The 24,990-nt window shown below is 43.2% G+C and overlaps 1 protein-coding gene across 2 annotated transcripts in view; it reads left to right on the top strand.

Moving 5' to 3' along the window:
• TGFB2 (transforming growth factor beta 2) overlaps positions 1-24,990 on the top strand; it is an 80,454-nt gene that overhangs the window by 44,739 nt on the left and 10,725 nt on the right. For both annotated transcript variants that reach the window (XM_063114794.1, XM_063114795.1), the window contains one exon: positions 3,381-3,544. In XM_063114794.1, coding sequence (XP_062970864.1) covers positions 3,381-3,544 — 164 coding nt within the window. The remainder of the gene's footprint in view (positions 1-3,380; positions 3,545-24,990) is intronic.

Below are 24,990 nucleotides of genomic sequence, written 5' to 3'. Positions count from 1 at the left end.
TGACGTGCTGGAATCTTCTATGTCAAGATTTCCCCTGTGAGGAAGGTGCATGAGAAAGAATTGGAGGACCAGAGTCAGCTCACTGGTTTGAAATCCAAAGGGCTGGAGGAAAATCGATTTGATTGAACTGAAAAGTGGGTCAGAAACTGAGAGGAAGGAGCGGGCCAGGATGTGAATGTGGCTAGGCTGGCAGAGATCAAGCACAAGTACCTGACCGCCTGGCAATGGAACAGGAACTGGGACTGGAATTACAGAGGACTTGAGAGAGAACTCCCATCCAGAGCAGGAAGTGAGCTCTTGGAGGAAGCAGAGGAAAAAGCTCCATCCCTCCCAGGCTGAGTGGGTGGATCAGAGCTGTACAGCCTTACACACCTACCCTGCCGCTCTGGCACTAGGGGCTGAGGGGTGAGCCTGCCACGGCCTGGCTGGGTATAGAAAGGCCTCCTTTGGTCCCTGTGCACCACATGTCCAAAAGCATTTATGATGTAAGGGTAGGGTCACAGACTAGGCCAGAGCAAATGACAGTGACTTTTTTATTTTTTTGTCCAAATGAGGAGACATTTGGCATAATGCTCAGTAGCAGATGATAGCAGGGGACAGCTGGGATGGACCCTTGGAAGTGGTAGTCAGTTCTTTGGTCAACAGTGTTTATTGTGCTAGAGCAGAGGCGTGGGGGAGGCTGCTGGGTCCTTCTGGCCTGGTCGCTTCACGGCGGCTACAGCCAGAGGAGAGTCGCTGGTGGGGGCTGCTCAGCTGTCCTTTTGCTTTGTGCATTAACTGCTCTACTCGTAAAACAAGAACCAAAAATGCACATTTGTATTATCAGGCAGTTGAAATATAAACAGCCTAAATGGTTATAAGCGCCAGAGGGGAGGAGGGCTATTTGCCAATGTATAGGGAGCAGAGCAGAAGGACTGTACTTAACTATCAAGCCACTCCTGTAAATATTTGTAAATGTCCCTTCAAAGCTCAAAAGCCTAGGACAGGATCCTTGGATGATTTACTTAGAAGAAGAAGAAACAAAATTGACCTCATGGTCTGAGGCAGCCATAAAAAGAAAGCGTGCGTATGGGCAGGAGACCAGAAAGGGAGAAAAAATTGTTCAAAGTTTAATAAACACAAAAGAGAATAAAAATAAATCTCGAGAGCTCTTATTTACAAACTTGAGGGAAGGATATGGTTGCGGTGGGTGGGTGTGAGAGATGGGTGTCTGTGGGAGCAAAAGAGGCCTATGGGGTTCCACGAAAAGAGAAGGGCAAAATGAACGAGATGTTTATTCTTCCTAACGATAGGAAAAGCACTAAATCAGCTTTGCTCTTCCAGGATGCTCTTTCAAACGATGTTTGAAGCTTCTGCTGTCTAATGCAGAGGCCATGGGAAGATGAATGCAGCCTCTTGGCCTGTGGAAGGTTCTGGCTAAGATGGTATGCTAAGCCGGAGAGCCGGGCCCCAGCCCTGCCCAGGCGTCTTGGTCTGGGCATCCCGCCTGTGCTCAGCTGAGCTGATCAGCATAGTATTAGCCTTTCCAATCACTGGGGTGGGCATATTCCAGCCTCTGGAGAAGAACATCTATTTTTTTTCTCAGCATCTGCCTTTTCAAACTGCTATGCTAGGGGACTCCAAAAACCTTTCTGCTTGTACCAGTGTTTGCCAGCCTGAAAACTGCCCACCAACTATTTCACAGGGGTGATGCCGTGGGTATTCACTGTGTCTGCATGAATACTTCCTTTTCTCTGAAACCTGCATGCTTTGGATTTTTGGGGTTTTGTTTGTTTGTTTGTTTGTTTCTGAGACTTCTGGTTCATGGGCTACAAGGTCTCAATTCAGTCATTTTATGAATTCAGCATCGAGCAGAGAGCTTGGCTTGAAATTTACTGCTTCTCCATAGCCTGCATTCTGAGAGTCACAAGTACATGGGGAAAGAGATGGGGGACGCCCCTGTGAGGGGGAAAATGCAGGGCTCCTAAGATGAGCAAATGTTAGTGTGTTCCTAGATCTTTTTTTCCAGTGTAATCGTAAGGGCAAGGATTTCCCAAGAAATCACGAAAGGTATTTATTTCTATTTTAAGATCAGTAAGATGACTGGTTTATTTAATAAGTTAGTGTTCCAGTAAGCCAGATGCCTGAGTCTTTCAAAACTCCTATTGATGACCAACTGTGCAAACAGTGGATATTTGGTAAACTGCATGTATGCAGAGCCCTGTCCTAGATCTGTGGGGGAAAAAAAAAAAGACCTGGCAAATAGAGTCTTTGCCCTCAAGATTCTTAAAATTTCCTGGGGGAGAATAAAATAAACAAACATAATGCAGAGGTCATAAAAACATTTGTGAAGAAACATAACAACTGTGAATGATGATGTTGTTATGAAGCTACATAATTGAAGAGAGGGTAGAAAGAAATGAAACCAGGACTGGATGGAACATTCTGGAATGGAGAAAGTAAGTTTGCAGGAGATGTTGGAAGAAGATTGTAGAAACATACCTGTGACAAGTGGTCTGCCTGGGGTAGGTGCTCAATAAATGATGTTGTATATGAAAGCACAGGGGTAGAAAAGGACCTGTTTTGATGTTAGTATAGCCCCAGTTACATATTTGGAGGCAATGTCAGATTACTGAAAAATAACAGCAAAACCCTAAGCAACCCATAAGCTCGAAATTATTGTGTACTCTCTAGAACTCTGTGTTTTACATTTGGGCTTATTTTTTCTCTTTATAAGCTAGAATTACCTCCTGCCAACATATATTATCCTGAATAAAGAATTTTGAGACTGGGCCTGGTATAACCAGTATGTGGGTGTAGTTTTATTTATTCAGATTTCCTCACCATAACTTGACTAGAGAGTGTATTTGGTCATATGTGTGTGAGAAAACAAAATAGTGAAGCCAAAAAAGATGCAACGCGTGAGCCTGGATAAAAGTAGAGTATTTGGACATGAAACATTCAAGGAAAAAACTACATGGGCAAGCTGCTTACCATTAGGAGCTATTTTCTTGGCACACCTGATTAAAGTGTACGCAAGCCTGACAGCTCTCTCCAGGCATCAGCTGTCATGAATGTGTTCCAATTCATAACCATTTAGGATTTTCCATCATTCTGTCAACCTTCAAAGGATAGGGGGTTAACTGCATGCCTTCAAATGGAGTTGGAAGTGGTTTGTTAATCTCTATTAATCTGCTATTCCTGTAACCAAACGCACATGTTGATTTTAATTTTTTTTTTTTTTCCTGCTTAAATTGTTAATGGCATTAAACTGGCTATTGGAAACGAAATTCTTCTGGAGATATTTCCCTTATGGTTTCTTGGGACTATCTCATGCTGTGGTCTTTCTTGGGAGCACAGTGGATTTTATCATTTTCAATGATTGCCCTAACTTTTTGCAGATGCCATCCCGCCCACGTTCTACAGACCCTACTTCAGGATTGTCCGATTTGATGTCTCAGCAATGGAGAAGAATGCTTCCAATTTGGTAAAAGCAGAGTTCAGAGTCTTTCGTTTGCAGAACCCAAAAGCCAGAGTGCCTGAACAACGGATCGAACTGTATCAGGTAACTTTTGTTTGGATCGTTTTAATGGGCATCAGTTTGAGGTCTTAGGGTGAAAGAGTTTTACTGTTTGAGGTTTCCTCAGTTGACAGAAGCCATTCTGTACGCTCCTAACTGTGATGAGGCCCTCATTTGTTATTATTGTTGTAGCAGTAGCTCATTCCTAATCGCCTGGGAAGAAGAACTCTCTACAGTGCAGTGTTGGATCTCTGAGCACACGTATTAGTCTGTTTCTGTTGCTGATAACGAACTGCCCGGAATAGGGTAATGTCTAAGAAAATGAAATTTATTGCTTACAGTTTCAGTGGCTGTGAAGTCTGAAGTCCAGGGAGCATATCTGGTGAGGGTCTTCTTTGCGTGGCTTTATAGCAATGCAGGGGTCTCACATGGCAGAAAATGGCAGAGGAGACAGAGACTCTCATGTGCTCTCCTTCTAAGAACCACGCCCCTGACCACCATTATTAATCCATTCACCAGGCATGGTCCTACAATCTCATCACCTCTTTGAGGCCCCACCTTTCAATTACCGTAATAGGATCTCCCTCCCTCTTAACAGTCACAGTGGGGATAAAGCCACGAATACATAAAACTTGGGGGACCCAATCCACATCAGCACACTTCTTCAGTGGCATGAATGGCTAGAATACCCACCCTTGGGAGGGTGTCAGTCCAGAGGTCAAAGCCCTCATCTGAAAAGTCCGATGATGTAGGCCTAATGTCACCCTGAGGAGAGAAGCCAGCGGACCCTCTTCTCATCCAATGGCTGTCCCTTTCTCCTCTTCTATTCTTTCCTCTTCTCTTCACTCCTTTGTCTTCTCTCGCTCTGTTTTTCACTCTTTTTTCTGCCTCTCTTTGCTAGCTCAGTCTCTTCACCAACCACATCCTTTTTCCTTGTCCTCTCTGATTCTACCCACTCTCTTCGATTCACACCCCCCACCCCAACACACACACACACACACACACACGCACACGCACACTCACACACACACACACACACACTCACACACACACACACACCACGTGTCCTCTGTCCACCCCCCCTCCTCCCTTTTTCAGCAGTCCTGACATCTCCCTCTTTCACCTTCCCAGCAGAGATTCTGGGCAGCTGTGTCAGAAGGTGACGATCTTGATGAAGTGCCAAGTTACTGAGACTTCAGAAATGTTCTTAAAAGCTTGTGACTTGAGTAGAGTCTACAGGGCAGTAACATCAGCATCTCTTAGGAGCTGTGGGAAATGCAGAATCTCAGGCTCCACCCCAGACTGACCGAATCCGAATCTACCTTTTAACAAGATCCCAGGTGATTCCTATGCACATTAAAGTAGTGCTGGAAAAGCCCCAAGTCTGGTGAGGGAGGCGTGTATGCAGACAACTTCAGTATGATATAGTGTCATATGAACAGTGTGTGTCCCCCTATAGGACGGAGTCGGGGAGATTTCACCAGGGAACTGACATCTGAGTGGGACCTCGAGAAGTATTTGTTAAAATAGGATGAGGGATGGGCATTTTTGGCAGAAGGAGCAGCCTGAGTGAAGATAGAGTTTTGACCAGGCTTGTTAAGGGCACTGGTATTTGTGCTTAGTGCCTGGAGTAAGTAGAGACTAAGGAAAAGGTTGCCCCTCAGGAAGAGTAGGGGGAGGTAGACTAAAGAGGACTAAGAACTGATCCCTTGGTGAAAAGATCCCAGTGGTGAAAAGCAGGCATATATGCAACATGATGAAAAAGTAGGATTATCTGAGAAAAAGAAATTGACATCTGTGTGTAGAAACCTTTAGTTGTTCCAGATTCTAATTATATGGAAACTTTGATAATTAGGATAAGGATTTCTCTTGTATTTATTATAAAATTGGAGAATTACCTTACAAATAAATGTTGTCTATGAGATGTCAAGAATAAGTTTAGAGTTTTTAAAACAGTTTTAAAGTACTAGTCTATGTGTGTGTTCATGAAAGGTAATTCTTACTTATTAAAATGGGTCCTCCAGAGCCTCTACTTGGAGACCTTTAAATCTGAACTCATGTTCCAAGAGCGCCATAGAGGCAGCACCATGCCTGATGGCCACCTATTGCTTCTGTCACCCCGGGAGGGACAGACACTGTGCTAAGCACATCAGAAGTACTGTCTTGGGGGATACTCACAATTATGTTATGAAGTTTGCAATGTAAGGTACTCTTTCTGCTACTGTATTTTTTCTCCATTTTACAGAGAAACATGCAGAAAGACAGAGAAGTTCAGTAAGTTGGCCCGGGTCACACAGCTAGAAAGTGGTAGGGCTGGGACACAAATCCAGCTCTGACTCCCAATCCTTCCTGCCCCTCACGGTGTACTATGCTGTTCATACAAACGTTTCCCTTCCTCTTTCCCTCGGTATCAGCCAGAATAGAAGAAAAATAAGAAAAACTAGGCCAGAGGGTGGAGTGATATTTGGACAGAAAGCAAAGACTGGTTCCTGTGAATAGAAGCCATTTTAAGGGTAGCCAGATAAGTTGCAAGGTGATTTAAACAAACATGATTACCTCTCCTTTTTTTTCCCTTTCTTCTTTCTCAGTGAAATCACTCTCTCATGCTTCTCTGTGCTGAGGACAGCACCATGGATATTCTCTTTGGATCTGTTTCGGTTATATGGCTTCAATAAATCGGAGGCAGGGTCTCTTAGGTCTTGTTGCCTGTAATGTAAGCTGCTAAATTACTGTTATTCTTTGGCCCCTTGACCTTGTGCTATGAAGCGGGACCACTGACATCAGGCTTGCTGATGACTCTCTCCCCGCCCCCCGCCGGAGAGGCCATCTCACCTCCAGGAAGAGGTGTGTCCTGTGAGGACCTTAGTGAGTTTTTGCCGAATGTGTCCCTTGGGAGGTTTCCAAAGCACTGGCTGCTTCATGACACAAGCAATAAGACCTGCATGGATTAGAGTCCCTTGGTTAAAAAAGGTACAGTCCAAGATGGAAGTTTTTAGTTTAGAGAGGCATAGGCAGATTCATTGTCACAGGAATGCAGAAGGAGATATTTGAAACAGAGAAAGAAGGAAGAATAGCAACTGCTTACCTATCTGGAGCTCAGCTATGCAGTAATCTCACCTTCTGAAACACAGCCCAAATCCAGGGAGTGAGTGAACCCTGAACACCCTAAGAGAAGATGAAGCACAGACACAGCTGACTTACCGGAAAGGCAGCCTGTAGTCCTTGTTCCCTTCTGACTAGGTCGGCTATCTCCAGGACCACAAGAAGTTAGAAGCACTGAATTAGAAGGGGAGGGCTAGAGGAAGGTGCTTGGACGGGACAAGAGATTTTTGCCAGTGCACCACAGTGACGTTAGCCTGAAAAAGCAAGTCACAGAAGCAATGCCTATTGTGCACAATTTTCTTAAACCTTACCCTGTTTTTTGTTAACCCACTCTATCTCCTTGGCTCCCTACTGCTTTCGATTTCTGCTTTTGGCCTCTTTATTTGGAGTCCCATTTTTGGCATGTCGTTCTCCAACTTTTCACTTGTCTTCCACTGCCATTTGGAGGTCTTTGCCACCTTCAGGAATAAACTCCCCTTTCTAGAACCAATACAGAAATTGATGCTTACAGTAACATCCTTGAATTATGAAGGTGGGGCTAAATTATGTTCAGGAAACTGAACACAGGCAATAAATTTTAAGGAGTTTAATATCCAAAATTGCTGAAATATTATTTTGAAGGAAGAATGGCTGGGAGGTTAAATGGGAAAACCTTCAACTATTTGGAAAACTCAACTATTCAGAAGAACAAAGCCTCTCAATTTTCTAAATGCCCTTTGATTACTAAATTACTTGACATACAGTTGATGAGATACTTCTTAGAGGAAGGCAGGGTCCCTTTCTGTTGTTTATAACAAAATATCTAGAACTGGGTAATTTATAAAGAAAATGAAATTTACAATTTCAGAGGCTGGAAGATGGGGAAGAGGGAGGTGCCAGGGTCTTTTTAAATAACCAGCTCTTCACGGTAACTAACACAGGGAGAACTCCCTCTCTACCCTCCTGCCCCCCGTATTAATCTATTCATGAGGGATCTACCCCCCAGTACCCAAACAGCTCGCAAGACTTCAGCACTGCCACATTGGGGATCAGATCTGCCATGAGCTTTGGTGGTACAACATACCCAAACTCTATCATTCCACTCCTGGCCCCCAAAAACTCATGTTTCTCTCACAAAATACAATCGTTCTATTCCAACAGTCCCAAAAGTCTTAGCTTGTTCTGGCACCAACTTAAAAGTCCAAAGTCCAAAGTCTCAGCTGAGACCAAAGGTGAAACTCCTTCCAGCCATGAACCTGTAAATATCAAAAACAAATTGATCTATTTCCAAGATGCAATGATGGAAGAGACATTGGGTACATTTCTATTCCAAAAGGGAGGAATAAGTCAGAAGAAAGGCAAAACAGGCCCCAAACAAGTCCAAAACCCAGCAGGGCAGACATTAAAGCTCCAAAATAATCTCCTTTGACTCCAAGTCCTGCATCCTGGGCACAGTAGGGCATCTGGGCCCCCAAAGCCTCAGGTAGCCCCACCCTCATGGCTCTGTTAGGAGCAGCCCACTGGGCTGTGCTGGTGCCTGTGGCTTTTCGAGGTGGGCATTGCTCATTGCCAGGGGCCTTACAGTTTTGGGTTCCTGGTGGCAGCCCCACTCCCTTGGCTCCACTAGACAGTGCCCTGGTGGTGGTTCTGTGTGGGGGCTCTGGCCTCACATTTCTACTCTGTAAAACTCTAGTAGATGCCCTCTGTTGTGGCTCTGTCCCTGAGGCAGGTCTCTGCCTGGGCCCCCAGACTTTTCCATAGGTCCTCTGAAATCTGGGTGGAGGCTGTCACGCCTCCACTGCTGTCATGTTCTGCTGGCCTGCAGACTTAACATGAAGTCCACACTGCCAGAATTTCCAGCTTGTGTTCTCCAGAGCTGCCACACGAATGACACTTGGGGACCCTTGAGGCAAGGCTGCTCTAGCCAGAGTGGCCAGGATGCAGGGAGCAGCATCCCAAGGTGACACAGGGCAGTGGTGCCCCATCTGTCCTCTGGAAGAACTCGGTCCTCCTAGCCCTCTGGGTCTGTGATGGGAGGGATGCACTTGGAGACTTCTGAAATGCCTTCAGGGCCTTTCTCCTATTGTCTTGGCTATTAGCACCTGGCTGCCTAATAGCCATGCAAATGTCTTTAGCAACCAGTCTATCTGCTGCACCTTTGAATTTGTCTCTTGAAAATGCTCTTTCCTTCTCTACCACATGGTCAGGCTGAAAATTTTCCAATATTTAGGCTCTGCTTCCCTTTTAAATTCTGTTTTTATGTCATGCCTTTGCTGCCATAACTCAGCATAGGCTGTTACAAGTAGCCATGCAGCTTCCTGAATGTTTTGTTGCTTAGGAGTTTCTTCTGCCAAATACCCTGGGTCAGCACCTTGAAGTTCCACATTCCATAGAACTTTTGGGCATAAACAGAATGCATCCAAGTTCCTTGCCAGTTCATAGGAAGGATGATGTTTGCTCCAGTTTCCAGTAAGTCCCTTCTCATTTACATCTGAGATCTTCTCAGAATGGCTTTTACTGTCCATATTTCTACCAACATTTTGCTTACTACCATTTAACCAGTATCTAAGAGGTTCTGAACTTTTCCTCATCTTTTTTTCTTCTTCTCAGTCCTCCAAACTCCTCCAACCTTTTTCTAATACCCAGTTCCAAAGCAGCTTCCATATTTTCAAGTCTTTGTATAAGCAACAACCCCCTTCTCTGGTACCAATTTTCTGTATTAGTCCATTTCTGTTGCTATGACAAAATTCTTGGAACTGGGTACTTTGTAAGAAAACAAAATTTATTGATTATGGTTTCAGAGGCTGGGAATGAGGGGGAGGTGCCAGGGTCTGGGAACTAATAGAGCGAGAACTCACTCACTACCACCCTCCCACCAGGGAGGGTATTAATCTGTCTATGAGGGATCCACCCCTGTGACCCAAACAGCTCTCAACACTGCCACATTGGGGATCAGATTTGACATGAGCTTTGCGGGGACAGCATACCCAAACTCTATCAGTGAGTATAAATAGATTGTCAGGTGTTTAGATGGTTGTATGGATGATTGAATAGAAGTTCTCGGGACATTAATTTTAGGTAGGGGGAGAGTATGTTTGTGTGCATGTACATGTGTGTGAGCTCACGTGTGAGTGCAAGCACTCCCCCAAGTTTGGAAGCTCTCAGGGAGCTTTTACAAGGACTTTTACCTTGTTTCCTTCCTGGAGATTCTGATTCTGCTTGTGAACAGATGTTTCAGAAAGCTCTCCTGGTGATTTGGATGTGATCATCCTCTACTTCAATTTGGATTTCCCCATTCTCAATTGTGTATCACAGATTTCAGGCATATTCCAAGACTCTTGGGTCATTCAGTTCTATAAAATGTATCCGGGTACTCTTTCTGGAGTCAGAATACCAGGCTGTGTATTCTAAGAGCAATTCTGTTAGTGAGCTCAGGGTTGTCTTGACCAGGCTTGTGAAGTTCTATTGATTCTCCCTGCCTGGGAAAATTAGGGTACCTGAGCTTCTTTGGAAGTCACTTTTAGCTTGGCTAAAACCAAAATGCTTGGCAACTCAAGGTTCTTACTACTCCCCCCTCTCTGTAGAATATTCTGTCAGAACTTTGATGAATGGTAGTAAAATAAAATTTTACTGTCCTGCTTTCTCTGACCTCTGTCATGTTAACAGACCCTAAATAGCATATATTGGTGTGATCCAGATATGACTTCTAATGTATAACAGTAGTGGAGGGAATATGAGAGGGATAAAACCCTCTGACAGATGAAGGGAAAGAGGAGAAAAAATATAAAAACAATTTTTCCAAATAGGAATGATCCATGCTATGTTTTTAAAGCTTTATGCCAAAGGCAGCCTTTATTGGAATATTCTCAGGTAAAACTCTGGGATGCCTTCAAACCCACAGTAGTCTTTATAGCTCTCAGCCTGTTTGAGAATTTGAATGCGTATTTCTTTGATGAAGTTCCCCTTTATTTATGATTAAAATCATGACCAGAGTTATGATGCAGAGAGAGGGAAAATCAGAAGGGAATCCTCTTCAAGTGGAGTATGTCCTGTTAGAGCAGGGTCACCCACCGTCTTGGAGTGGGATAAATCCCCCATTTCACAAATGAAGAAAGAAGGCCTGGAGAGGTTATGATTTTAAGGGTACCCATAACCTCATGGCCCTAAAGAATTTTGGGGAGCCACCAAAGAATACTTATGTTTACCTCAGAGGACTGGAGCTCCCCGGTATTTCTATCTCGCTCTCACCAACTCACACTCTTTTTATACCAATTATCTAAAACCTTACTGTCTCTAGGATAATAAGTTTCCTACTACTGTTTTGGTTATCTATTTGCTGTGAAGCAAGCTGCCCCCAAATTTTATGGCCTCAAATAAATAACCATTTTATTACATCTCATGATTTTTCTGTGGATCAGAAATTTGGTCAGGGCTTAGCTGAGATGTTCTTTTGCTCCATGTGGCTTTGACTGGGATCACTTGTTGGTATTTCGATGGTACCACCAAATGGTCTGGGCTGGCCTGGAGGATCTGTAATGTCTTTACTCACATGCTTGGAGCTTTAACAGGATGATTGGAAGGCTGGGCTCAGCTGGGCCCCTCTCCGCTTCAGGTAATCTCAGGTGTCGCCATGTGGTCTTTCCAGAAGAGTAGTCATACTTCTTACATGGAGACTCAGGGGTCCAAGTGTCAGGGCTGAAGCTGCCAGACCTCTTAAAAACCAGACCCAGCATCACTTCCACTTTACTCTATTGATCAAATGAGCCTCAGGGAAGTCTAGATTCAAAGGGAAAGGAAATAGATTCCATCTCTCCATGGGAGGTGTGTCAAAGGAGTTGCAGCCATCTGTAATCTGCCACACTGACCCACTTGTGAAGTAGAGTAATGGTCAGCAAACTCGGATGACTGCCTCCCGGGGTCAGCACCATACCTGGTGCCAGCCATCTCCAGATAAGTCAGATTCAGCCTCCGTCTTCCAGCAGCTCAGGGTCTAATGCAGAAACAGACATGTGAAGGGTGTCTCAGCAGTACGTCTTCCCAGTAATAACCCAAGGTATTTCTTGAGAAAAGTCTGGAGAATCTAGAGAAATACTTCAGAACTCATTCCTGCCAGAGAGGGAGGTGTAAGAATTTGGGGGCACCCTGCCATCTTGGTTGGGCTCCATGAGCAGGCAGACACGTAATTCAAGGAGCTGAGCCGTCTGCCTGAATCAAGGGATTCCTTTGAGCCCAACCATTTGTATTGCAGGGATGCTGGAATACATTGGATGGGGACAGGAGTAGGTGTGGTTAATCAGTATGCAAAGTGCTACGTTACAACTACCTTCACTGGGTTTCAGAGTGTGCACTGCCACCCTGGGGTTTGGCAGCTACATCCATGTTCTCTCGTCATCCTATGAGCAGCATGGTGCAGTGCTCAATGGCATGTTCACTGGGGCTGAGTTTTCTTCATAATTTCTGATTCTCCTGGTGTTTGTTGTGAGGGTGAAATTTAACAACATGTGTAACCTCCTGGTGGAGAGTGGCCACTCCATATATGTTACCTCTCTCCAGCCCTGTCACCTCTTAGGTTTTGACTTCTGTATCTTTGACTCTTACTGAGTTACCCGTGAAAGTCAATTGCCAGGTTATTTTTAAGATTAACTTATTAGCTTCAGACCACTGAATGAAATCATACAAAGTAACTGTCTGCAGAAGCAGAGTGATGTACTGGGTTCAGACATCAAACAGCATGGGGAGAAAGAGCCACCAAAATGTCATCTTCTCACACATAGCTGGCATGAGGCCACAAATGTTGGTGCTGGACAGCTTGGTGGAATGCAATCAGTAGAAGATGAATGTGCTGGAGTGAAATAAGCTTGGTGGATTTAAAGGGAGCCTTAGATTTCTAGACTGTGGCCTTAGAAGGCGCTGGCACTGTTCATTTCCACATGGAAGTAGGACACCCAGCTTTGAGTGAAGCCACCATTCGCTCTGCAAGGGAACTCCCCTACAGAATACTCTATCAGAACTTTGACAAAGGAGAATAACATAAATCCTGTCCTGCTTTTTCTGACTTCTTTCTTCTATTCTTGTATTTTAATACCTAGTTGAATTTGCATTTAAATGGTAATCAGCTTGTCAAATGCGATGAAATCTCATTTCTAGAGGAGATCAGTTGCAAAGATGTATAAAACAGTATCTAAATCCTAAGCTGTTTCTATCCACTTTATTTTTGGCTTCAAGCTGTATATAGTAAATATTAAATGATTTTTCAGATTCGGGAATGAAAGGGTGAATTGATGTTTACAAAACAAAACAAATAAATAATGGATTTTAGTAGGGAGGAATGAATCATTAGCTGTCTTTAATGGACATTCCATATACATCATCTTTGCAAAATATTTAAAAATGCACATTCCTAAGGCTTTACAGTGAAAGTTCAAGGTAGATGGCCTAGGCCTGCTTTTTAAGGGATTCTAATGCTGCAAAACTGAAAGGTGAGGTTCCTGTCATTGCAGGCAGCACAGCACTAATGGGGTTAATGAAAATTGCCCCCTTTTTCTAACCCCGAACATGCACACAGAGTTCAGCTTTCATTTCTCATGTTGCTCAAGGGGGTATAAAATAAAAAGAGGTCAGCCAAACAAGCTGACTGTCTGTTAAATTAGACTTGCAAAAAGTGCTACTGAAAAAAAATTCATACTGTGCTCCTGTTGTACAGAATTTTATGGCATACAATCCCCTTAATACGGATCCTAGGCCCGGCGCCGCGCTGGAGACATACACGGCATAGTAACTCGTTTTTTTTAAAAAAGCCATGAGGTATAATAAACACTTTGTTTGCACAGGCTATTAATATCTCAGCTTTTTTCAAAGTGATCGAATGGCATGCTTGCCTCCTAAGGAAATTGGATTGTCGTCATTTCTATCAGGTGATGACTTTACCCAGAGTCTGTTAACCTTGTGAGCAGACAGGACCCCAGAAGTAGTGTGAACAGCATCCCTTTCCCACGGTATTCAAAGAAATGTTAATGACCATACAACAGTAACTAATAATCCAATTGCTCTTTGTTCGTAACGTGACTCAGTAACAGTATTGATGATTATAGCTATGGCATAGTGTGCTGACTGCATGCTAGACACGATTTTAAGTGCTTTATATACAAGGGTACTTCAGTTTGTGGAAAAATGGAATTAAAGGATAATACAAATTGTTCTATGAACTTTTTGAAGACCTCTTGTATATTGATTCATTTAGTCCTTGTAATAACCCCGTGAATGGGTTCTATTATTGTCCTTATTTTACAGATGAGGAAATTGGGGCCCACTGAAGTTTAGTAACTTGCCCAGGTCAGGCAGTTAGGAAGAGACAGAGGCAGGATTTGAACCCGGACAGTCTGGCCGCAGAGGCCAGGCTCTTGACCACTTGACCCTACTAGCAGAAAGAACACAGGCTTTGGAGTTGGGCAGTGTGGGTGAGTTCCAAGCATGGTTTTGCCCCTTTGGGGAGTCTGAGGAAGTCATGGCACAGACTATTTCCACATCAGGAAGATGCAGACAAAGCAGCTAGCTACCTGGCAAAGATTTCCTTTCCTAAGGCCTGAAGATAATGCTGGAAACTCCTAGCACAGCCTCTGTCTCCTCAATGGTTACTATTATTATTATCATTACAGTTTCTGAAGCATTCAGCTTGAGCTTTTGTAAGCAACAGTCTCTTAAATTTATGATCTGCTCAAAATCTCTTAAAAATGAAAGCTCGCCCTCACCCTTATGCCGCAGGGGTTTAGGCCGCAGGGTCTGGGTTCTTGTTTGCCATCCTAGGAGTTTGCTGCAGAGCCTCCTTCAAGAATGTTTCCCACTGCTCTGCTGTGGGGTCTCATTCTGTTACTGGTGAGCCACTCAGAGTGGGAAGGGAGAGGAACTTTGCAGCCAGTCAGCCCTGGCCTCCCCTTTTTTACACTTTCTGGTCTTACAAATCACTCGTCTCTCTGAGCTCGTTCTTTATCATAACATGGAGATAATTGCTCCTGTCTGACAAGTTACTGTGGGGAGAACGCACCTGTGAAGTGTTGGTGTATTAGACGCAGGAGTGGATTACCGTCAGTATTTTTCTTGTCATCTAGAACATGGTTCATCTTTCTTCCAGAGTTGGCTTATGATTATAAAACTAGTCCATGATGGCATCAGTCATCTCTGCTTGGACTAGGTCTGGCCCTGTATTACTTCATTTCTGTTGCTTATAACAAAATACCTGGAACTGGGCACATTGTAAGAAAAAATTTATTGCTTACTGTTTTGGAGGCTGAGAGGTCCAAAGTCCCGGGAACACATCTGGTGAGAGCCTTGTCCTGGTAGTGACTACAGCAACTCAGGGTATCACAGAGAGAGGGAGACAGCTCTTCATGCACTTTCCTTTTAAAGCTCTCAGCACCATGCCCAGGACCACCATGAAACGATTTACTATGGCAGGGTCCTCACAATTCAATCACCTCTTCAAGGCCTCACTGTTCAATTACGCTAATAGCGTAATTGACAGTTACAGTGTGGACCAAGCTTCAGTGACATTGGAAAGCCATTCAATCCACTGCAGGCCCATTTCCTGTTATCAGTGGAATGGGGTTCAGGGCAGCAGCCATCATTTTATCACTGTGTGTCTTTGCTTTATCAAGACTTTAGGGATAGCAGTGCTGGGTTGGGGGCTATGATGTGTCTTGCTTTTCTCTTTGAAAAATGATTTTAGAGTGACTTACCCAAATGAGGGTGTCTTTTTACCTCATCCCCTGTCCCATGACTACCTCTCTCTGCTCCACCACCATACAGATAGCCTTGATATATCCTTCCTGAATTGATTTTTAACAAGATGGCTTTTTTTTTTCTTTTTTTCATGTTGCAGATGTTCAGTATGCCAACTTCTCTATATCTCCACTAGGGCAAAACTTGTTCCAAGGGAGGATATATGTTTATTTCTCAGTGCCAACAGGGTTCAGACTATCTCCTGGAACTCCTGTTCTAGAGCTCTGTTCAGAGCCTATCACACATACTTGAGAATTCCTTCAGTGGGGACAAATCTGGATTTCTGAAAGGTAGCATTGATTTTGGAAAACTGCCAAAGTTCTAGTGAAGAGGAAGATGATAAATAATTTAGCTGATTTTCTTCATTTCATTTATCTATTTGAAAGCCAACCACTTGCCACAGCTCTGCTGCTACTGCTCTTGTCCAGACAGTTTTCTGTCACTTGGGCTCTTGCAGAGGCCTTGCACTTGCTCTCCCTGGCCCCCTTAGAAGTGGTTTGCAATAGAGTAGACAGAGTGATCCCTGGTAGTATGTTCTCAAATCCCAATCTCCTGTTCAAAGCCTTGCAATGGCTTCTTCCCTTACTGACTTGGAGCCCATCCTCCCCGTCCCTTATGAGGCTGTCTCTGACCTGCCTCTCACTCGCCCCCAGCGTGACTCCTCCTTGCTTAGGTGGTTGCCATGCTGGCCTCATTGCTGTTTCTCAAACACTCTGCTCACTCCTCTCAGGGCTAGTGGCACTATTCCCTCTGCTGCATGCTCTTCCGCAGCTGTCGTATGGCTTGCTCCCTTCATTCTCGTGGGTCTTTCCTCAAATGTCACCTGCTCAGGGGGGCCTTCCCTGGCCACCCTGCCTCCCCCCTCAGGGTGCCTCTTCCCAGCGTGTCCTGTCTCTGCTCCCTCCTGCACTTTTCTTCTGGCACTCCCATCATCTGCTCAACTTGGTTTTCTACTCCATCTCAATGTTGTTCATGGTCTCATCTCTACCTCTAGAGGTGAGCTCCTGGAACAGTGCCAGGTGCATAGAGAGTGCTCAGTAAATGCTTTTCAGAGGATTTAAGACAAATATCAAAATAGAAACAACTATAGAGACTGCAGATCAAGATGGAAGAATAGAGGCAGAAGAGATCACCTTCCCCGATAATCAACCAATTTACAACTATTAAAAAGCAACAACTGTCAAGCTGGGGCTACTAGAGCTCAGAGGAAGAGGAGGAGAGACCTATGGAGTTCATGAAGACAGGAGAAGCCATGATAAGAGAAAAAAAGAACTGCTCCCACCATTTCGAGCCCCAGCCACTTCAAGGCTGGCCCTGGTGAGCGCACAGAGCAAGAACTGGCAAAAGCCGCAGCTGTGCCCTTTGGATGAAGTTGCTTGGAGGCTGCAGGGGAGAAGAGGGCCTTGGTAGCCCCCAGGCCAGCAAGACCACTAACAGAACAGGATTCCTGTGAACCCACATAGGAGCAAGGAGCCACAGACAATGGAAAAAAGGAGCCACTCAGAGGCCAGTGAGTCACCGCAAGGGACTGGAGCATGGCCTGTCCTGTGGGAAGTGTTTGCAGCATGGGCGATGGGGAGATGGGCAACCAGGGGAACACTGGGGCATAGCATGGACAGCTGATCTTCCCTCCAGTCAGCACAGGAGCATTCAGTGGAGACTGGTCAGGAATATAGAACTGCAGAGGTGCAGTTTGCTGAAAAGACTGAAGCCCAGACCAGAGTTTCCACACAGCCCGGGTGTATCAGACCTCACAAGACTGGGAAGTGCTTACAAGGTCAACAATTAAAACCTGAGCTGCACAAAAAGCCTTCCCCAGGGAATCAGTGGCAAAGGAGCAATTTAGCTCAACCACAGAGCTCAAGTGCTGGTCCCCACAGGAAGTTCCCCCATTTTAGAAGTAACCAAAGGACAACAAATTAGTTCCAGAGCAGAGTTTAAGTGGTGAGAACAGCAAATAATCCAACACAGAACTGAAAAAAAAAAAAACAAAAAACCCTACAGATCAGAGACAAAATTCTGATATTACCCAATAAAGGTCTAACAGCACAAATCTAGAAGGACTGGAAGCCCCCAGCCTCCCAAGCCCGGGTGTAGGGAGGGCTGAGGGCCTCGGCCATGCCCCCTCAAAGTCTGTATCAAGACCAGCCATGACCGAGCCACTTCCAGAAGCCCCCCAGGCTCCCCTGCTGGAATGAGGGGGGTGCCACGGGCCTCAACCTTCCCCCCTTCCTCCTCCACCCAACCTATCTCCTTTCCCTCTCCTGTTTCCCCCCTCCCAAACTGCTCTGTAACAACATCTTAGAATGTAAAATAATAATGATAATAATAATAATAATAATAATAATAATGATAATAATAATAATAAATTAATAATTTCTTTAAAAAAGAAACAACTACAAGGAGCATTGTTACAATAAGGAAGTAACTTCATGAGGGGATTCCTTTAAGAAACATCACTGATTTCTTTGCATTTGGAAATTCTGTTACATGTGTTTTAAAGATATCTCTCTAAATATTTATGAGCAAAGAAATGTATTTATCTTCCCATTTTTGTTATTTATTCATGGCTAATTCTGGTGAAGCAGATAATAACCACATATAGGTAAAAAAATTAAATGATGTTATGTAATAAATTCACAAAGCTGATATTATTGGATAACCCATAAACTCTGTGTGTTTGTAGAAAAACTAAGCTCATTAATTAATTAATTTAGACTTAGTACTTTATAGCCGCACCCCCTACATTAAAGTGCTCAGCCGAATATAAGAAGGGACTTAAATTATAGCACAGGCCCTATGTGTTTTAGGTGTCAGGATGTAGGAAAGGGATGTTGGAACTGTGTCCCGCAGCATATGTGTGTGAGCGTCCAGTCAGAGTGGAGCTGGAAGGGGAAGTCACATAAGAAAATCACAAGATATGGCCCCAGGAGCTCACAGTCTTGTTGTGGAACTTTTTCTCCACACCAAGAAACAACAGGAACTGTGGATCCACAGCATTAGGCTGTGTGATGCAGCCTCAAGGCCTGTAGGAATTCAGGCAAGAAAAGGATACTATGGTCTTGACTAGTTTTCCTTCAGAGTCTACCATTTAATGCTGTACTGTGCATTCTTTTTCCTTGCCTGTACCGATGTGACTTTAGTCCAGTTGAATCTTTTTCTCTGCTGTGTGATTTATGCATGACGGTCTTATGAATGCCACTGAGCCGCAGTATCTGAGTGACCTTCCACTCACACAAAGGACTCCTTCATCCCTTCGACCTGTAGAAGGGAATTTACTTGTTTGTGTACATGGCAGTCAGCACAAAGGCCCATCTGTAGAGAATGAAAAAAAAAAAAATGAAGGAAACAATAGAGAATTATAAGGTGTTTTCATCACAGAGGAGAGACTTTCCTGTGTGCGTGTGTGCACGTGCACAGGTGTAGCTTGAAGACATATCTGGTGACATTGCTGTGAAGGTCATTAAAGATCTATGTATACCATCCTTCATCATAACTGCACACGGGTATGTGTAACATTGGTGCATAACAATGTGCATTACTATTTACAGTAAAGAGACTATTGACATAGTAATGTAGCTATCTGAGCTCCGAAGAGACTATATTTTCACATGCTCCTTTTTTCTGAAGCTGACGTGTGTTTCATGGGAGCCGACTATGCAGGATGTCACAAAGCTCTTGCCAGGTGTACATGACTTATGCCCTCTCAGAGAGATGCAATTACAAAGGAGCCATGGCAATTACAGGACATGGGCTATGGCAGAAGCAAGATAAGGACTGGGTTGTTCAGCCACTTCTGAAGGATAATTATGCAGTGTGTCACTTTGCTAGGCATCCCCAAGTGACCCAGCATGATCAGGGACATGACAGTTAAACAGGAAGAGAGAGCTACGTTTGTGCCTCAGTGGAATGTAAGCCATTCTACGCAGTCCTGAGTCTCTACACAGCCCTACTCTCTGTCACTTGGAAATTGTCTTTCTTGCTTCCTCTCCCTCATTCCCACAATGAAATACATCAAGTAGAAATGGTAAAATACAGTATAAAATCCCTTACACTGTCTGATGATTCCTTCTGTCATTCTTGATATATAAAATCTCTGTGGCGGGTGTGTGGGTCTATGTGAAATTCCAAGAAGTGGTTTTTATCTGTCATTGCAGAAGACTGATTGTTCAGGGGCTTATTTGCCACTTGATCAAGAGTGTCTTTCTAATGAAGTCTGTCAGTTAATAAGTTAACAAGCAGGGATCGTGTAAACTACAGTGGAGAAGACTGTGGGATGGCAGAAGGAGGAAGAATGTTCGCTCTTTGTTCTTAAGGACTTCACAGTTAGACTGAGTGTTTAGAACATACTCAACACAGCAGAGTTTATGAATACCGACTGTTGCAGGCTGCGTTGTGTCTTCCCGCAAAAGATATGTTGAATTCCTAATCTTCAGTACCTCAGAATGCGATCTTATTTGGAAATGGGGTCATTACAGATGTAATTAGTTAAGATGATGTCATACTGGAGGAGGCGGGTCCCTAGTCCAAGGTGACCAGTGGCCTCATAAGAACATGCCACGTGAAGAATGCTGTGTGAAGACGAAGGCAGAGACTGCAGCTGTGCAGCTGTACCCAAGGGATGCCGGAGATGACTGCAAACCACCAGAAGCTAGAAGAGGCGAGAAGGGATCCTTCTCTCGAGGCTTGGGAGAGAGCATGGCCCAGCCAGCACCTTGCTATCAGATCTCCAGCCTCCAGATCTGCGAGAGAATAAGTTTCCGTGGTTCGAAGCCTCCTATTTTGTGGTGCTTTGTGGTAGTGTGGGTGCTAGGAAGCCAACACACCTGTCAGGTGCTCTGTGGAAGCCCAGGTATGCAGAGTTTAGACAGGATGAAAGGGCGCAGAGGAAAAAGCAAGATGTGTTTATTTGTTCCCTTTCTCATGAGCCAGCACATCCCTATTGCCTGGACTGTGCTCTCTTAGTGCCCAGTACCCTTGCCAGTTTTTCAAACATTCATAGCTATCTTTTTACCCTTTCCATGCTCTGGGACGAGCTAGGTAGATGTGCCACTTCTGTGACCTCATTGTGCCCTATGAACACATTTTCTTAAATCTTTGTTGAGATGTCTATATTACCTTACTATTCAATGAAGTCCTTTAAGGACAGGGGCCCTCTTATTGTCCTGGGATATAAGTGTAATGCTTTGCTTACAGCTGGTACTTAATATTTATTGAACTAAACTGGAGGATGTGAGCTATTGAATATATTCAAACAAATGAATAAATCAAGATTCAGATGCATACAAGATGCAGTTATTCAGTGAATGAATGAATGACTAAACAAATTAACTGATTGTATTAAATATGTCAGTGCCTCTAGTTGTCATTGTTATTTTTTTGGCATGAGGGGCAAAAGGCTTCTCCACAGTCAATGAAAGCCTTGCAGTGTGTGCATGTGGGATGGTGTGTTGGAGAATCAGTTGTTCCTCCCATGGATAAGCCAAGAAATGCCTTCAGGTGCGTGCTGTGTTGGTGTGAGAGGAAATGTTGGTATTATCAGGATTTCAACTCAGAGAGTCAGATTCACCCAACATTAAATCAATGAATATGTATTCCCTATCTGCTAGTGTCAGCAAACTAGAATACAAGGGTTTGTGGAGATTTAAGTGAGTTTATGTTTCCCTCTGTCTTTTAGGAGCTTAATATCCCATTGGAGGAAATGGATATTTACATGTGTTTGGGGTTACCCTCAAAGCCTCTGTGTGCAAGTGGCCTTATGCTCAGCACACCCAGCAAATGCGTGGGGAGCGAGGAAACAAATCTGACTTCAGAGTGAAAGTAAACATTTCACTGAAAAGCTGGACTTTATGTTTGGATTTGGAGAATGGAAAGGTTTTTTTGCGGGGGAGGGGTTTGATTTCATTTGGGATTTTTTAAGGTAAAAATCAGAAGAGGGAAGAAGGCATTTTGATAGGGTTACTAATCTAAAAACAGAGTTTGGAATATATGAGAGTACTTCAAAAAGTTTTTGGAAAAATGAAATTAAAAGGTAGTATAAAGACCTTGTCTTCAAAAAGCTTATGGAAGGAATTATATTATCTTTTAATTCCATTTTCCAAGAACTTTTTGAAGTACCCTCATACGTGTTTTAGGGATAGTGTTTAGATAAGCCTTCCTGGGATGAAAGGTGAGTCTACGAAGATAGATTGGTGGCAAGGCAAGGTGTGTCTTAAATACTAAACTAAGGAAACTGGAGTTTATTTGCTAGGAAACCTGTGGAAGGTTTGGACAGGTAAGGAATATAGTTATAATAAGAATTCACATGTATTGTATACCAGGCAATGTGGTGAGTTGCCTACTCAGTGGCATTTAGTTCTCTCAACAAACATACAAGGTGTGTTTTATTATCCCCTTTTGTAAATGAGAAAATGACAGATCCAGTAAGTGATAGTTCGAATATGCCTGACTCCGAAGCCTATGCTCCTTTTCACTACACTCATGATTTTCAAAGGCACTTGGCACATCCTTATGGATTCTTGAAAGAACCTGAGGGACCACTGAGGAAATGGAACAGCAGTCAGTTGGCCCCGATGGGCAGCGTTCCTCACCTGAACCGGGCCTCACTACTCATGTCAACTAGTGAAATTCCACTTTTTTCTGTTGTATACAACATACCATAGTGTCGATTAAAGAAACGGCTGACTGGGAAGGAAGTAATTAAGGATCCAGCAACAGGTTCTAGCAATGTTCACCCTGTGACGTTTAACATTGTTATCATCAAATTGATGAAGACACTGGATGGGCAGTTGCTGGTTCTATGTGGCTAGGAAGGACAGCTTAGATGTTGAATAGCAACTTAACATTCAGAGACATTCTACAAAACTAGGTCAAAGAAGAAGTTCAAAATTAACAGAGTTTTATGTATGATTTGTATTTGTGTTCAAAAAAATGAATTATTTAAACATAGACTACAACAGTGGTTCTCAGAGGAATCCCTGGGCCAGCAGCTTCTGCATCACTGGGAACATGTTAGAAATGAAAATTCCTGGGCCTCAATCTCATCCAATTAAATCAGAAACTCTGGGGATGGGGCTTAGAACCCATGTTACTGAGCCCTCCAGATGTTTCTGATGCAGGCTAACGTTGGAGACCACCGGGCTGGAAATACCAATGCTCCCTGCTTTCCTTTATTTTTTTCTCTTTATTCCACTTCCTTCCAGGAAGGATTGGGGGTGGGAAATCCAACTTACAAAGGTTTTATTTTACAAAAAATTTACTATGACTCAACGGTGTGATGTGGCTGCTGTGAAAATCAAATAGTTTGCATTGCAAGTAGTGACCAGAACAAGGAAGCAATAGTTACTCCCCACTCTGCATGTGACATATCCTGTATGCGCCCTGTATTCTGCTAGATTGTATCTGGATTTTGTTGAGGAACTGATTTTAAAAGGGACATTGAAAAGGGGCTGGACAAGGATGGTGAAGCATCTTGAACCTTCTCCTGAAGGAAGCCACGTCTTGTGATTGGGGCCTGACATGCACATGAAATATAATCTTACCTCTTGCTCCAGAGAACAAATACAACACTGGAAAGCCTTCTCCACTGGTATTAAGAGGGAAGTATGTTAGTCCAGGCTCTTCCTACTGGGCTTTGGGAACATACCTAAGTGCTTCTGGCTTCTTTTCCTTTACCTATAGAATGTGGATAATAAGGGCCATGATGTCTACCCCGTAGGGTTTTCATGAAGACTAAAAAACATGTGAAATTGTTTAAAAACTTGAAAAACTACAGTGATTATACAAGCATGCGGCAGTGGTACCATTATTAACTGAAACTAGTTGATGGAAATTTGAAGTCCAAGGTAGAGAAGAATCACAACAATATGAATTGTCCAAAAGTGGGATGATCTTTCTCATAAAGTAGTGAGTTCACTGTCATGAAAGGTCCAGACAAAAAGATGCTAGAGAATGAATTGTATTGGGCGGGAGCAATGGCCTCTACATGCCTTTCCAATACTAATTTGTCATGACACTGAAGTTAATGACTCAGGGTCATGCAAATCTGATAGGATCTTGCTCATAGCTTGCAGCACGCATAAGCATTTAGCATTTGTTAATCACTCTGTGCAGGTCACTGCAAACATTTAAAATATTTTAATACATTTAAACATTAAATTCACTTAAAACATTAAAAGCATTAAATGCATTTAAAAATAAGATGGGCCCACAGTAGTTAACCCAGTGTCAGTTTTTCTCTACAGCCCTATTGCTAATTCCTTTTCCATTAGAAGTCTGATTGAATTGCTTGGTTCTCCTGTAGGTCTGTTGATGTCTGAATACAGGGCACTACTGAATTCCCAATGCTTTCTTAGAACTCTTTGCAATGTCTCATAGGCAAGTAAGAGATGTCGCCCTTGGTGTCTAAGCCAAATCCTGAGTTGATTTACTGTATTTTTCCTTTAAGAATAAGATTTTCTCTGGATCTAATTTTGCAACTAGACTTCTACCTCTTTTTTTTTTTTTTTTTTGCCCTCAAACTATTAGGTAACATCAGTGACTTTTGCCTCTATCCACTGCCTGGTTGGCTGCTTTCCAGTGGCAGAGAAATGAATGAATCCTTTTGTATAGGGAGTCGTAATTCAGTAAAGATCTTAGAGCCTTGCCAATGGCAATACATGGGTATTTTACACATACTGTATATATTATGTGTGTATATATATATATGTATGTGTGTGTATGTATATATATATATATATATATATATATATATATATATATATATCACTAATATAATGAAGGTGGCATTCAAATATCACTATGGGTGGTAGCTAAGCCAGAGACAGCTAACTCTCATTTTCAATACATTAGAAGCTCCCCTTTCTAATTCAGTCAGGAATGGTTGTTGGTCAGTTATTTAAAGAAGAAAATCAATTAAAGCAGGGGATTATAAAAACATAAGAAAGAGAAATGATGCAAATCTTAAATGTTTTTAACTTAAAGTGAATACTGCCTCCTCCAAAAAAGAATACCTGTATGTGTATATACGTATGTAAGTATACACACACACACACACATACACACACACGCACACACACACGCGCGTGCACATACACACACACACACACAAATTCACGTGCTGAGGCTGACTTTTTTATGAGAGGCCAAGAACTTTGACATGACTCTGCCAATGGACAATCCATGTCATAACTTCTGCATAAACCACACTCATGGTTCTTCATGTATTATTTCTAGTTTTTACTTTTTTTTGAAGTGAAGAGAGAAGTTTAAAGACGATTGCTGAGCACCTGAGTACATGATCCCTCTAGGCTTTTATCGTATTATTTATTTTAGTTATTTCTTTTATAGCTGTCTCTCTCACACCTAAAATTGGAGAAAAAAATTTATTGTGGTACAATATATGTAACATAAAAATTACCTTTCAACCATTCTTTAAGTATAAAATTCAGTGGCATTTACCACGTCCACCATGTCATGCAGCCATCACCGCTGTCCATTTCCAGAACTTTTATTAACCATCCCAGACAGAAACTTTCAACCCATTAAGTGATAACTCCTCATTCCCCGCTATCCCCAGCCTCTGGTAACCTCTATTCTATTTTCTATCTCTATAAATTTACCTATTTTAGGTACCT

The sequence above is a fragment of the Cynocephalus volans genome, chromosome 11, assembly GCF_027409185.1.
Source record: "Cynocephalus volans isolate mCynVol1 chromosome 11, mCynVol1.pri, whole genome shotgun sequence".
Classification (NCBI taxonomy): domain Eukaryota; kingdom Metazoa; phylum Chordata; class Mammalia; order Dermoptera; family Cynocephalidae; genus Cynocephalus; species Cynocephalus volans.
Note: the sequence above shows the minus strand (reverse complement) of the source record. Positions and strands in the feature narration are given on the sequence as shown.